The sequence below is a fragment of the Notolepis coatsorum genome, assembly GCF_963971535.1.
Source record: "Notolepis coatsorum genome assembly, chromosome: 18".
Taxonomy (NCBI): Eukaryota; Metazoa; Chordata; class Actinopteri; order Aulopiformes; family Paralepididae; genus Notolepis; species Notolepis coatsorum.
Genome location: NC_140182.1, coordinates 44,822,772 through 44,837,338, shown reverse-complemented (window position 1 = coordinate 44,837,338; position 14,567 = coordinate 44,822,772). Strand labels below are relative to the sequence as shown.

General features: G+C 43.5%; 1 protein-coding gene across 1 annotated transcript in view; it reads left to right on the top strand.

Annotated features, from left to right (window-relative positions):
- The window catches only part of LOC311245348 (uncharacterized protein), a gene marked incomplete at its 5' end in the record, with an annotated part of 72,502 nt that overhangs the window by 39,919 nt on the left and 18,016 nt on the right, over nucleotides 1-14,567 (top strand). Inside the window, 6 exons of the mRNA XM_084335191.1 lie at nucleotides 5,103-5,173; nucleotides 6,465-6,644; nucleotides 7,561-7,808; nucleotides 8,195-8,348; nucleotides 9,892-10,060; nucleotides 14,414-14,509. Of these exons, the coding sequence (XP_084191317.1) occupies nucleotides 5,103-5,173; nucleotides 6,465-6,644; nucleotides 7,561-7,808; nucleotides 8,195-8,348; nucleotides 9,892-10,060; nucleotides 14,414-14,509 (918 nt within the window). The remainder of the gene's footprint in view (nucleotides 1-5,102; nucleotides 5,174-6,464; nucleotides 6,645-7,560; nucleotides 7,809-8,194; nucleotides 8,349-9,891; nucleotides 10,061-14,413; nucleotides 14,510-14,567) is intronic.

Genomic DNA, 14,567 nt, shown 5'->3' with positions numbered 1-14,567 from the left:
CGCAAAACGGGAACGCGGAAACACGAACCGTTTGGTAAAAGCAATCAGGCAGCCCCCCCCCCAGGTTTAGCAACCTGGCAACGGCCAGTCCCCTCTCAACGGTTCCCCTGGTAACCAAGCGCACCACCTCCTTGTTGCTCCTCTCAAGACACGCAGGGAGATGATGGTGTAGACTCAAGCGCATCGAACGAGACATATTCCGTCTCTTATCGTGCTCAACTTTGAATTTCATTTTCAACCCGAAATCGACTCATTGATGCTCGTCGTGAATACAGATTGATGGAGTGATTACCCGGTGCGATCGAAATTAGGCTACTGGGTGTGAAAGTGAGTATAGCGTCAACCTGGTGCACGGTAATGATTGCTTTGACAAGTAACTGTTAATGCTGTCAGTAGCCTGAGGTTATTTGCCCATATATTTGCGCATATTAGAGATACATTTAATGTTACGCCGAGTGGCACTGTGGCAGGCCTAACGAGCCTATTCTACTAACTTTCTGCAATCGCAGTGTTGTAGAAACTGCAACTTTAGATTTATGTATGTTAGCCTACAGGTGGTAATTTAGCTAACGTTCATCCCTGTCGTTTTAGAATAGCATGCTATCGGTTATGTCACATCATCAGATATGCAGACGCTTTTCTGCCTACTCAAACTAAATTGTCGTTCTGTTTTTTCTCTCAAAGTCGATCTGTCCAGACTCCAGTTTGAACAGAAAGGAGTGCGCGTGAGAGAGAAAGAGAGAGAGAGGCCCATCACCTATTCACACCAACCTACCCTACCCTATGTGACAATCTTTCACACAATAAATAGATTATCCTTGTTTGGCTGGGTTTACAAGGACCAGATCCAAACCAGAATTCCTCGTAGCTCTCTGGATAGCTGGTGAAACCACACGATTCATTAACTGGTTAACATTTCATGTGTTTTGATACCTCATTACTTGCCACAAAGCGTTACAAATGACAAATTAACCATTTCTGACGTGGAGGCTAAATGCAGCCTGAAGTGTGTCCATGCATGCAGAGGCTTTTTCCTCGCTGTGTGTGCAGGATGAGAGGGATTATGTTGAATGACACCCCTCCCTCTATCCAGCTCCAATGAGGACCATTCTCAATCACTTAACTTACAATCATTTAATATGGGGGGGGGGGGGGGGGGGGGGGGCAGGCAATCAGAGGGGCTAAGTCACAGACATAATTAGAGTTAGAGCAACCTTTCAGGGGGAGCTGTGGTGACTTCCATGGGTTTATGTGGTGTTTGAGACACATTCTCAGATACAATGGAAGCCTGTGGCAGTAGTGAATTGGCAGAACTTTTAGTAACAGTAAAGGATTATAATCATTTAAAGGACCATACCAGTCTTTTTGACACATGGGTTCCAAGTCAGTTTTGCCATAAATGGAAAAACATGTTATCAAGGCAAAACTGACTTGGAACCCATGTGTCAAAAAGACTGGTATGGTCCTTTAACGGTGAAGGTAATCTAATCCACCACCCACTCCTTAGGCTGCGGTTACATTAAAGGGAAAACAACAACGTTTCATTTCACTTTTCTGAACGTTGCGTTTATGCAGTCAGGTTAGACGCCGTTTGTCTCCTGTATGCGTGGGAGATATTTGTCGCGTGCACAAGCCAGACAGAGAGAGAGAGCACAGAGCGTGCGTGTGTGCATGTCATATTTAGGCATAATTTCAGCCAAGAAATCAGAGAAGTCAGTGATGAAGTGCTTATTGTATTTTGGGGGTCGGTATATCACAGCGCACAGTACAGGGTGATCAAAACATATTCAGCTCGAAGCTGGAGAATGAGACCGATGACAGTTGTTTACAGTCAAAGTTTTGCTTGTACACGGTTGCAATTCCCCCTCCTCGCAGTCCTCGGCCAGTCGTCCGTGGAGCGTTAAAATACGTACACACAGGCGGCAAGAGTTCAGAAAAAAGCTTGACTCACCAACGCTCTGCCAAGTCTCTGTGATGCACAAGAAATCCAAATTACGGGGGATGGAGAAGTCGTTCAAGATAAAAGTCTTATTTGCTAGCGATCTAGCATTTACCAGGGCTATCCTGGCGGGAGCTGGGACCTGCCGAGCCGTCCGAGGCGCTGCGGGGGTTTACCACTCCTCTGTGGAGTCGGGGAGAACAGAGGCCTGAGGCTGCGGGGGTTTACCACTCCTCTGTGGAGTCGGGGGGAACAGAGGCCTGAGGCTGCGGGGGTTTACCACTCCTCTGTGGAGTCGGGGAGAACAGAGGCCTGAGGCTGCGGGGGTTTACCACTCCTCTGTGGAGTCGGGGAGAACAGAGGCCTGAGGCTGCGGGGGTTTACCACTCCTCTGTGGAGTCGGGGAGAACAGAGGCCTGAGGCTGCGGGGGTTTACCACTCCTCTGTGGAGTCGGGGGGAACAGAGCCGGGTATGAAACTCCTCATGATGGTGGTGGTGATGATGGGTACCAGCCAGGTACTGTGATTATTCAATAAATATAGTTCTCACGGCGTGAGAGGGACGAGGAGTTGTGATGATGAGCCCAAGATAATAAACGCCTGTTTATAAAGAACCAACCTGTGTCCGTGTCGTCTATCGGTCTATCCTACATTACGCTTGTGACGGAGACAGACTTTTCGGAACCTTCATTTGGGAGAAATAAATAATACGTTTAATAATAAGTAAGACAACGGATACGTTTAACGAATTCCATATAAATCGATAGTTTATTATCCGTGACCTGCCATGTGTTTTTGACTTAATCATTAATCTGGACCTTCAGAACAGTTTGTCTCGAACATTGGCTATAGGCTTCTAAAACAATTTAATAGGCTAAACTTCATTTTAAACTTCTTGAATTTTGTCGCGTGCACAAGCCAGACAGAGAGAGAGAGCACAGAGCGTGCGTGTGTGCATGTCATATTTAGGCATAATTTCAGCCAAGAAATCAGAGAAGTCAGTGATGAAGTGCTTATTGTATTTTGGGGGTCGGTATATCACAGCGCACAGTACAGGGTGATCAAAACATATTCAGCTCGAAGCTGGAGAATGAGACCGATGACAGTTGTTTACAGTCAAAGTTTTGCTTGTACACGGTTGCAATTCCCCCTCCTCGCAGTCCTCGGCCAGTCGTCCGTGGAGCGTTAAAATACGTACACGCAGGCGGCAAGAGTTCAGAAAAAAGCTTGACTCACCAACGCTCTGCCAAGTCTCTGTGATGCACAAGAAATCCAAATTACGGGGGATGGAGAAGTCGTTCAAGATAAAAGTCTTATTTGCTAGCGATCTAGCATTTACCAGGGCTATCCTGGCGGGAGCTGGGACCTGCCGAGCCGTCCGAGGCGCTGCGGGGGTTTACCACTCCTCTGTGGAGTCGGGGAGAACAGAGGCCTGAGGCTGCGGGGGTTTACCACTCCTCTGTGGAGTCGGGGGGAACAGAGGCCTGAGGCTGCGGGGGTTTACCACTCCTCTGTGGAGTCGGGGGGAACAGAGGCCTGAGGCTGCGGGGGTTTACCACTCCTCTGTGGAGTCGGGGAGAACAGAGGCCTGAGGCTGCGGGGGTTTACCACTCCTCTGTGGAGTCGGGGAGAACAGAGGCCTGAGGCTGCGGGGGTTTACCACTCCTCTGTGGAGTCGGGGAGAACAGAGGCCTGAGGCTGCGGGGGTTTACCACTCCTCTGTGGAGTCGGGGGGAACAGAGGCCTGAGGCTGCGGGGGTTTACCACTCCTCTGTGGAGTCGGGGAGAACAGAGGCCTGAGGCTGCGGGGGTTTACCACTCCTCTGTGGAGTCGGGGGGAACAGAGCCGGGTATGAAACTCCTCATGATGGTGGTGGTGATGATGGGTACCAGCCAGGTACTGTGATCATTCAATAAATATAGTTCTCACGGCGTGAGAGGGACGAGGAGTTGTGATGATGAGCCCAAGATAATAAACGCCTGTTTATAAAGAACCAACCTGTGTCCGTGGCGTCTATCGGTCTATCCTACATTACGCTTGTGACGGAGACAGACTTTTCGGAACCTTCATTTGGGAGAAATAAATAATACGTTTAATAATAAGTAAGACAACGGATACGTTTAACGAATTCCATATAAATCGATAGTTTATTATCCGTGACCTGCCATGTGTTTTTGACTTAATCATTAATCTGGACCTTCAGAACAGTTTGTCTCGAACATTGGCTATAGGCTTCTAAAACAATTTAATAGGCTAAACTTCATTTTAAACTTCTTGAATTCACATTTCTTTAGTTTGCAATAATGCAACTGCAAGCCAATGTTCAGAGACATATTACCTTTTATTGGTTTATTGGTTCAAATAGCCTAACAATTACAAATAAAAGGCAATATGTCTCGGAACATTGGCTTGCAGTTGCATTATTGCAAACTAAAGAAATGTGAATTAAAGAAGTTAAAATGAATAACAGGCTGAAAAAACAATTAGCCTATTTAATAGGTTAAACAGTGTCAAAACAGTTACATGTCTTTTACTCTTGAGCAATCATATTTATTAGAGGCTCCATTTTTCGTGGACGAAAAATACACAGTCTATAGATATCATTTTTCCCGACATAATGCTACCTGCCTCGACAAAATCCGTGACTCGGTTGCGATACAGATGAATTATCTTCTCAGAATAGTATAAGTGGCTTATCTTTTATGCGTATTTTACATCTTGAGCAATAATATTTGAGTCTTGTTCTAGCAGCGTTCTGTGATATCATCATCCTGTCATATCAAGGGCACGCGGACGTCGGTGTCTAGTGCGCATGGGCGTTCGGCGTGAACGGCTCCGTATCTGGCTCGCGCAGTTTACATGCCACCATTCCAAGGGAGTTTTGACATCGAAAACCCCATTTGAGCGTTGCCGCTACGAAAACGAAAATGCCAGCTAAAACGGCGTTGCCTTTTAACTTGGACATGCAAACGAAATAATTTGAAAATACAACATTGCTGTTTTCCCCCAGTGTAACCAAGGCCTTAGAATTGAACAAACCACATGCTTTCTTGTCTTTAAATGTGATCTGTACCCAGTTCAGAACAGACATTTAAAAAGAAAAAAATAAATACTTAAGACTGCTACATGAGTTGACTGGTCTTCACATCCTGCCTGTCTTAGAAATGAGGAGTTTCTCGTTGAAGAGGAGGAGGAGGAGGTAGAGGCTCAAAAACCTGACAATAAGGAGCCAGGTAAGGAGTATCTCTGCTGTTGATTAAGATAAGATATTCCTTTATTGATCCCCTTGGGGAAATTCACGGTATGACTACTGTGTCCTGCCTGAACTAATGCTGAAGCTCCATTTATGGAACATGCTGGTTCTCTCTGGTGCCCCCCTGGGCAGCTCTCTCAACAGCCCCCTGATATATATTAGAATTCTTTGTCATCTCAGGTGTGAGGGTGAGTAATTATATGTGTGGAGCAGCCGCAGGGCATTTCAGAAAAAGAGAGCTTGCACCAGTCTATTTTACTTTGTTCTTAGACAACTTAGTCAATTTAAAGGTGCTGTATAGCATTCAGTCACTAGAGCAGACTAGAGCACCATGCATGCCATTTATCCAATCAGGTGCATTCCACATAAAATAAAAAAGAATAGGGAGGGGATAAACATGTATACAACAACATTTATTTTGGACCCACCAACATTTATAATTAAAAAAAAAATGGGGGGAAAGCAATAATTTTCTGCACCTTTCTAAAAGTATTATTATTTTTAAAGGATTACTCTACATAAAATCTTTATCTATAGCACCTGTTACAAAGATGAAAACAGGAATGTCCAGTCGTTGCTTTTCTTTTTAATCAAATCTTAATTTATTTTATTTTTCTATTAGTTTACAATTTCTAGTTCAATTCACCAAACATATCACGGCTGTTTCTAATACAACAATCAAGTCGAGTTCAGAGTTCAGTTCAGAGCAGCAGCCCTGTCTCTGGCAGGAGCTGTCCACTCTTGTGTGGTGCTGAAAGACAGATATTATTAGTGGTGGCAAACAAGCAGTGCTATTTTCAACTTCATTAAGGCAAATAAAAACAAATAAAACAAAACTTTATCAGCCAACTAAACTATGTGTGTGTATTTTATATATTACTTTATGAGTCTGTAATGAAAGTGTATTTTATCTATATAATAGTTACAACAGCACCTTTAAGAATCATCAGAATATTTAAAGAAAACAAAAACGGGAGGATTTTAAGCACTGACTTAATCTCCAAATCCTTTCCAAATCATCGATTGAAATCTTGGCTATTGAGGATGATTTTACACGTTTAGTTCTTGAAAAATGATTAGCCACCGGCTAGTAAAATGGCTGACAAACAGCAACAAAGACTTTCTCTTATAAAAGTCTATATTTTTTTTTAAATTCCTCTCAAACCAAATTGTAATTTTGTGTGTGACATGTTGAATATGTTGAATCTCTCGTGAGTGTACGGTTAACTAAAGGTTTGGAATCTTTTAAAATCCAATGAAATCTAACCCAGAACCAGAGGAAAAAGCAGAGCCACAGAGAACCGCCTCAACCCCAGAAGAACCAGCTAAAACCGCTGAACCGGACCCCAAACCGCAACCAGAACCAAAGACCAAAGAGGCCAAGACAGAGGCCCAGCCTGTGACACAGCAACCACAGAAAGCAGAGGAAGGGACCAAAGCCAGCAACGCTGGTGCAAAGGTAATACACTCATCTCAGCATAGAAACCACTGTTTACAGTGAGTGTTTCCCTCAGGGCTGTAGCTGCACCACTTGTGACTCAGCTGAATTGCCCTGTGTGAATGAGGTGGGTAATTGCTTGTTCAAGTGCTTTGAAACCATTCTGTCCTCCCTTCTCCCCTCTGTCTTTCTGTCTTTGTCCTCCTTCCCTCCTTTCCTCCCTTCTTGTCTTTACTCATGACTCACTGTCATATCGATAACTAAACATTTACAACATTTCACCACGTCATTCGGACCAAATAATAAACTTAGACGCCCATTTTAAATGTTTAACTTTAGAAACACCACATCATAGCAATCAAGTCAACAATAATTCCCCCATCGTCCACCATCTGTTCCTGGTTTGTTTTGCTTCGCAGGAGGAGGAGGCTGCTGCAGATGAGGGCACTAGTGGTATGTACAGCTTTTATTTTTTTTTCACAGGAATCCTTCTCACTTTCGTCTGATGACTGAAAACCATGCAGCTTCCCTTTCAACTATTTATACTGCATGATAAGCAGTGTCATTCCTGACTGACTGACTGACTGACTGGTTGCCTGGCTGTCTGGAAGCCTGTCTAACTAAATTCCTATTGGTCTGTCTATAACAGTTTAATTCCAGTATGTCTTTCTCTTTCTTTTACTGTCTGATTGACTACCTGAAGTTGTCATTGAATATCTAACCTAGTCTATCTGATAAGAATACCGGTCTGTCTGTCTGCATGTGTGACTAAATGCCTGTCCAAATTATTACCTGACTTCCTGTCTAGACTACAATCTGACTGTCTGAGTGCCTATCTATCTTGCTGTCCCATCTGTATCTCTCTCTCTCAGCCCCAGCCAGCTGCAATGTGCTTAAGCGCTGCCTAATGCGCATTCCCCTCGCCCCAGAGTGCCTCGGCAACCTCAACGCCTACTTCAAAGAGAACGGCATCACTCCTCCCAAAATACCCTCTGGGTTCCCCCAAGTTTCCAAATACATACCCTCCCTGCCCCCTGAGCTACGCCAAGAGCTCTCCCAGATCCGTCTCACCCAGGTCCCTCTGAATATCGCCAGCACGTTGCGTGAGATTTTCCCCACCGGTTCTGTTGGTCCAGAGGGTCAGAGACAGTTCCTGGGGCTCTCTGTGCCTCCTCAGGTGTCCCAGACCTTGTCAACCATCCCCCAGACTCTGTCAACCATCCCCCAGAAGCTTGCCACTGTCCCCCAGAAGATTTCTCAGTTGCCCAGGCGAACACGTCAGTACTACCTCAACATCCAGAACCGCCTCAACAGCCTCATGCCCCAATAATGCCTAGGAAACAACAACAACAACAACAGCAGCAACAACAACAACAACAGCAACAACAACAACAACAACAACAACAACAACAACAACAGCAACAGCAGCAGAAGCAGGATCAGAAACAGAAGACCCAGACAGACTTAGAACTCAACCGGCTAGGTCGACACTCCCCTCTCCCTCCCCCTCAATCCCCCCACCCTTACCTCCGCTCCCGCTCCCCCTCCCCCTCCCCCTCCCAGTCATCTCCCAGCGGTAGCACTTTAGAGCTGCCCAATGTGCCCTCTTACCCCCGCCTGCCCCCCATCGTCAGCCCCCCATCCCGCCAGCTCTCGGGCCGCTCCAATCCAGCCTTCCACATTGAAGATGACCCAGACATTTCCTACAGACCCACAGGTGAACTGGTGACAAGCAGCGGTGAAACATATGTTGGGTGTCATTTTGTTTATGTGATTTTAATGGCCGTAAACGGGCAACATTTTGAGGTGATTTGATGGCCAATCTCTCCCAACAACTGTGACTGACTACTTTGTCATTATAATATTGTAGCTTATACTTATATCCAACCATATTGATTTTGCGATTGATTTTGATCACTGTCCCTGCTGAAGACAATATCGCCTATTCCTGTTGCCTTAAAAAGTTGCCGGTATATCATTGCCTTTAAAAAGAGGATCAACCAAGAGAGCGGCCAGGCCTCAGAGGAGAGAGCATGGGCCAGAAGTGGCCCTGTCCTCTAAATCATTGGGACTCTTCCCCATGCCTGGCCTAACTCAGCCACGGTTGGTCCTCTCACACAGCCTACCTTGTCCTGAACCCTGGCCCTAAACCCTGGCCCATATCCAGTCATGTTCTAGAGACTCATGCTGGTGCTCTGCACTACGTTGCTGCTCTGAAGCCAGTTGATTAATGAGCCAGTTTATACATAGTAGAAAAGACTCACGCACATCCAAAGTGTAGTCACGGGTGCTTGACTCAAATAGATATGTAAAGTTGTGAAAAAAAGTCAGCACACCGTCTGCAGTGTTCCCAGTTTATACACTCACATTTGGCTTTGTTAGTGTTATTATTCCAATAAGTAAGACATACTGCTCACTGACATGATAAAAATGCCAGACCTTTAATTTTTCAAAATGGAAATGAAATGTCAAGGACATTTTTCATTTTGGGGCAAAAGCTTTATTTATTTTTGGTGGGGTCTTTTTTTAAGTGAAAGATTGTCCACCTAGCCATCTTTTTTATTTCATGGCTGTGTTGATTGTGTTGTGTTGTGTGTTGTGTTGTGTTGTGTAGTTTTTGCACAATGTTGTACATTTTGTACATTCATCATGTACAGTAATTTATATATAATATATATATATATATATATATTTATATATAATTTATCATTTATATATATATATATATTTATATATATATATATATCAAATTCATGAACTATATATATATCTATATCTATGAACTATATTTTCAATTCATGAACTAGTATCTAATCTGTAATCTGTAGGTTTGTCCACTGTGTTTTGTGTGTGTTTCCATTATTGTTTTTATCATAGCAGCTCTTGTGTTTATCTTCAGTGTGCTGTTAGCTGTCAATCCTATTCACCTATTTTTCTGTCACAAGACGTTCTGTCCTTGTCTGTGGTGTCTGTTGTATCCGTCCTGTGATGTCATATTTGCCTATGTTTTGGGACAGTAAACTATAGTTGTTCTTTTTTGCTGTTGAGTGTTTTCAAATCATTGTTGTAACATGGTTTAACATAGAGGCTAACAAATACCTATAGATCTAATCTAAAGCTGACGGTCTCTTTGGTTTCATATTATAATAAATATACATTAGTCAACATAAGAAAATTACTAGCTCTAGCTCACTGTCCCAATACTCTGTTCTGGCGGTGGATAATGTGTGTACTGAAGGAGGATATTTCTGTCTTTGCAGACAGTTCCAGGCTCAGCCTTCATCCCGCCGTGAATGTGGAGGATGTTGACTCGAATCGTGAGAGAGGAGATGGAGGGTTGCGTCAGCACAACATCCCCCAGATCCTCACCCCCCAAGACCCCAAAGTGAAGACCCTGGCTGTCCCCATGGCCCCTACAGGACGCCAGAAGTGAGACATCTTTTCCTCCCACTAGCAGCTACAGACCAGCAGATATATCTGTGGAATAGATAGAGAAGGCATTTGTTTACAAATGAACATTGTTTGATTTGTCACTTGGCTGATCTCACTAGGCTACAGCTTCCATGGAATGTAACTGGAAATGGCCACTTTGTAAAGAGACGAGGAAGCTCAGAGCCACCGATTGACTGAGATTTGGACGGTTTTCTGTGGTGGCAGCCTTGTTGTTATATACGGCGGTGCAATGGATAACCCTACACATTTTCAGCCAACAGTGTTAGTGATTTTGAACGATAGTGTATCTGTGGGATTTTGAACGACTGTATCTGCGTGATTTTGAACGACAGTGTATCTGTGTGATTTTGAATGACAGTGTATCTGCGTGATTTTGAACGACAGTGTAGCCTATGAAAGATTACAGCGTTGACAGCTTCCTCGTTGATTGTTATCACCGTCTGTGAAACCCCTGCGTTGTGTCTTTAGTTGTTGATGATGGTTATCTTACTGGCTGTCACACACTGTATCACCCCGTTCATGCATCTGGGCAAAATAATCAACTCAAAACGTGATCTCTTTCTAAGTGGGATGTTTATTTTCATATACATACAGAATGAAACAAGTTGAAAGTCTTTAAAAGGTGAAGAAACTAGATTAATAGATTAATCTCTCGATACCCGCACGATGGTTGCAGCCTGGTAGCCTGTAGCTATATGTTCTATTAGCCTGTAGCTAGCTCTGTCCTCATGGTTGTTTCCCTTCCCCCTCCCAACCCCCGTTCAGAGAGCTGGGAGCTCAGCTCAGCTCAGCTGCTATCGATGTGATCCGTCTCGCCGTCGCAACCTCGTCTGACTCAAACCGGAAGAACTCACAGCTATAAAGTATTTTCCCTAGCAACGGCTGCCAGCCCATAGCAACGCCATATTTAACAATCTCTCTTGTTACTAAGCGACGCAATGCCAGCCGCTCGTTAACTCTGACCCAATACAGACGTTGCTACGGGCTAGCTATCTCTTAAAAATGCTGACATTATTTCTAGCAGGAATGACCTCGACTGGGCTCCTTATCTCACTCTGGGCTCCCCACCCAGAGCGCCTTGTCTGTTTCTACAGCCCTCAGAATTTAACACACACAGAGGATCCGTTAAAATGAAATATCTATAGAAATGTACTGTACTTTACATACATGCCTGTCATAATTCAAGTGAAAACCAGTGATTTCCTTCACCTATCTGTGTGATTTTGAACAACAGTGTATCTGTGTGATTTGAACGACAGTGTATCTGTGTGATTTTGAACGGCAGTGTATCTGTATGATTTTGAACGGCAGTGTATCTGTGTGATTTTGAACGACAGTGTATCTGTGTGATTTTGAACGACAGTGTATCTGTCTGATTTTGAATGACAGTGTATCGGTCTGATTTTGAACGACAGTGTATCTATGTGATTTGGAAGAACAGTGTATCTGTCCTTTAATGTATGTCTTTTTTCTCTTCCCACATGCCTTTCCTCCACAGTAGAGGGACAGAGAAAGAGTAAGGATGCTGCAGCATGTATCTAGACTCTCTAGCTGTGTCATTAACCCTTTCACTACCACACTACAGAAGGTTAACCTTTCTCTACCACACTACAGACGTTTAACCGTCTGCAGTGTGGTAGTGAAAGGGTTAACCCTTTGTCGTGTGGCAGTAAAAGGGTTAACCTTCTGTGTTGTCACAGTGAAAGGGTTAACCCTTTTGTAGAGTGGTAGTGAAAGGGTTAAGACATAACTTGATTGTACTGTACTAGATCGTCCATTTCAAAATAGTTTTCCTCTTTTCAGTGCTGTCTCTGTATTTCATGTTTAGTGTCTCCTGCCCTCTACTGCCTGTGTCTGTAATAGCATGTCACTTTATTTGTCCTGTTATAGGGCTTGAGTTTACCAAAAGAACCTTGATGCTAGCATCACGTTTGCTCCATAATGAAATCAAAACGACGGCTGGGCGTATCCCACTGGCTCACGCCTCGAATACTGTATGTGTCAAGATTGTAATGGCTTGAGTTGAGTTTGAATTACAGTTCATCTTGTCAAGTCCTGAAGTAGCCAAATCTCTCACTATATAAGTGTTTTAGCACCAAACTGCTTTTGGAAAACCAGCCCAGTCTATTATGTTTGTTGGTGTTGTTCTGTGTTGCTCTGTGTTGTTCTGTGTTGTGCTGTACTGCTGTAGTGTTATGGTGCTCTCTGTGGTACTGACCTTTGCATGACTTGCAGTGATATATCTTTTGCTAATGACTTTTGCATGACTTGCAGTGATATCTTTTTTGCTAGTGACTTTTGCATGAATGTTAGTGTATTATAGCAACATCTAATAAAGAGATGAGTGATGATCTTGCACTTGTCTCGTCACTACGTGCTTTTAGAATTCTGTAACTAGGTCACCTACTTAAGTATGCTTTCTCTCTCGCTCTCTGTTTCTCCGATGTGCATCATCCTGTTCTCATACACACATCGCACACACACTCGTGCACGCACACAAACACACACAAACACACACACACACAACCGGAACGTTGGCCTGTCCATCACATCTGTAGTGGGAGGAATCGTGGGACTATCTGGACTAAGATGTAAGATATTCAATCAATAATCATTATGGCCTCATCCAGGATTCATCTGTCCATCAGTTCATATGTCAGCTGTGCCGTCCAGCCATCACACACCTTTCAACTGCATCTCCATCATCCATATCATCTGCATTGGTCACAGTCGTGCATAGAGAATTTAAACTCTTACAGTAATTCTTCCAATCTTATACTAATTGTTTATTTCTGTTGTTTTAAAATTCTGTCGACTACATGATACATGATACACAGCATATTCATAATCATTAGTATCATCTGTCCATCCCAGATCGAAATGTTTAATGTTGCACCACAGAAAACCAGGTCTAGACACAATGACAAAAACGATGATGTTCCCATGACACCCCACATGGAAGATCTGTGATCATAGGACCAACACTAGGAGCATAATTCAGTTTGCTTGGGACCAAGCAGACATGTTGGTGCTGTAGAAGGTCTTATGACAGCCATGAGTTGTTCATATCTTTAAGTCAGTGACTAGACCTCTGCCATAGGCTATAAGGGTCTCCCTAAAAGCCAAGCATCTTGTGTTAGTCCCATAGAAATAGAATAATCAAACTTAACCCTAACCCATTATTCTATAACTATGGCCCGCCCCTTACCTTAACCTCATTGGACGTCACGCCTCTTATCAAGCGGGCAGAAAAGTGGCAATTTTTAGGTCTGAACTTGAGTTGTAGAAAAACTTGTTACTCAAGTCTTTCTGTAGTAGTTAGTAGTCCAGAGGTAGTATTTCCCCAGAAGGTGGTATGGCTTACAAATCCAGACGGAGCCATAGCCTGAAGCCTTATGTAGTACATATCCAAATTTCATAAAGATCCATTCAGAAATGAGTGATTAGGAGTGATTTAGGTAAACTGTGTACAAAGAAAAACTCAGTTTTCTCATAGAATAGACTTCAATTAATTCGGCTGTTTTTCTCTTCCTGTTTTCCTGTTTTAGTTTTTTTAGTTTTTTAGATTCATACATGCATGTGGGATATCATTGGAAAGCCACACTCATTGGCTACAACGATCCACAATCATTTTCGAGATCGGATCTAGATTGACGGAACTACTGCAGCCTGAGTCGTGAGTGGTATTTTGCGCAATACCGTGTACTTTGCACAAGCCTCAAATACCGGCATGTAACTCGAGAACCACTGAACAGATTTTGACGGACAGGCAACAAATAAGCCTTCAATTTGATATATATATTGTATTACAAAATATGCACACCCGAGCCACTAGGGGTCGCCAAAGTGCCAGTTGCAAAAAGTCCGAAAAACTTCCCACATATGGGCTGTCGCAGGCTAAGAGGAACCACCCATTGGAAACATTGGATACATGATGCAGTACATGAGATACTTGGTTGTTAGGGAATCCCTATAGGCTATAAACCATGGGTTGTCTAAATTATCACAAGATTAGACCAAAATATGTACTGCTGCAAGCATATAAATCCAATCTTCTACTGCATGCAAGCAACAGTGCACGACTGTACAGCACTGAGAGAAATTGTTTGCAAAATTCTAAATATCTCATGTTTTCAGCAGTGACAATATGTATATTCAGTTCTACTTTAGATGAAAATTAGTGCAGTGGGAGTGCCTTCCTAACGCCTGATGGATACAGGATAGACATGCGTTACAGTGATACTTGGGAACCTAAATGAATATGAATTTATGTTACGCTCCCTTTATGTGTTGTCTTCTGAATGGTTCTGTGTGTGTTTCTCTCCATAGTAAGAAACTATACTCTCAGAGTGAAGATGATGATGAGGGAAGAGAGACTCCTGTCAGAGCATGGAGCCAGTCCAGCCTCTACGGCACTGATGATGTGTGAGTGGCTACATTATGCACACAAACACACAGACATACATTACACACAAAGAAACAC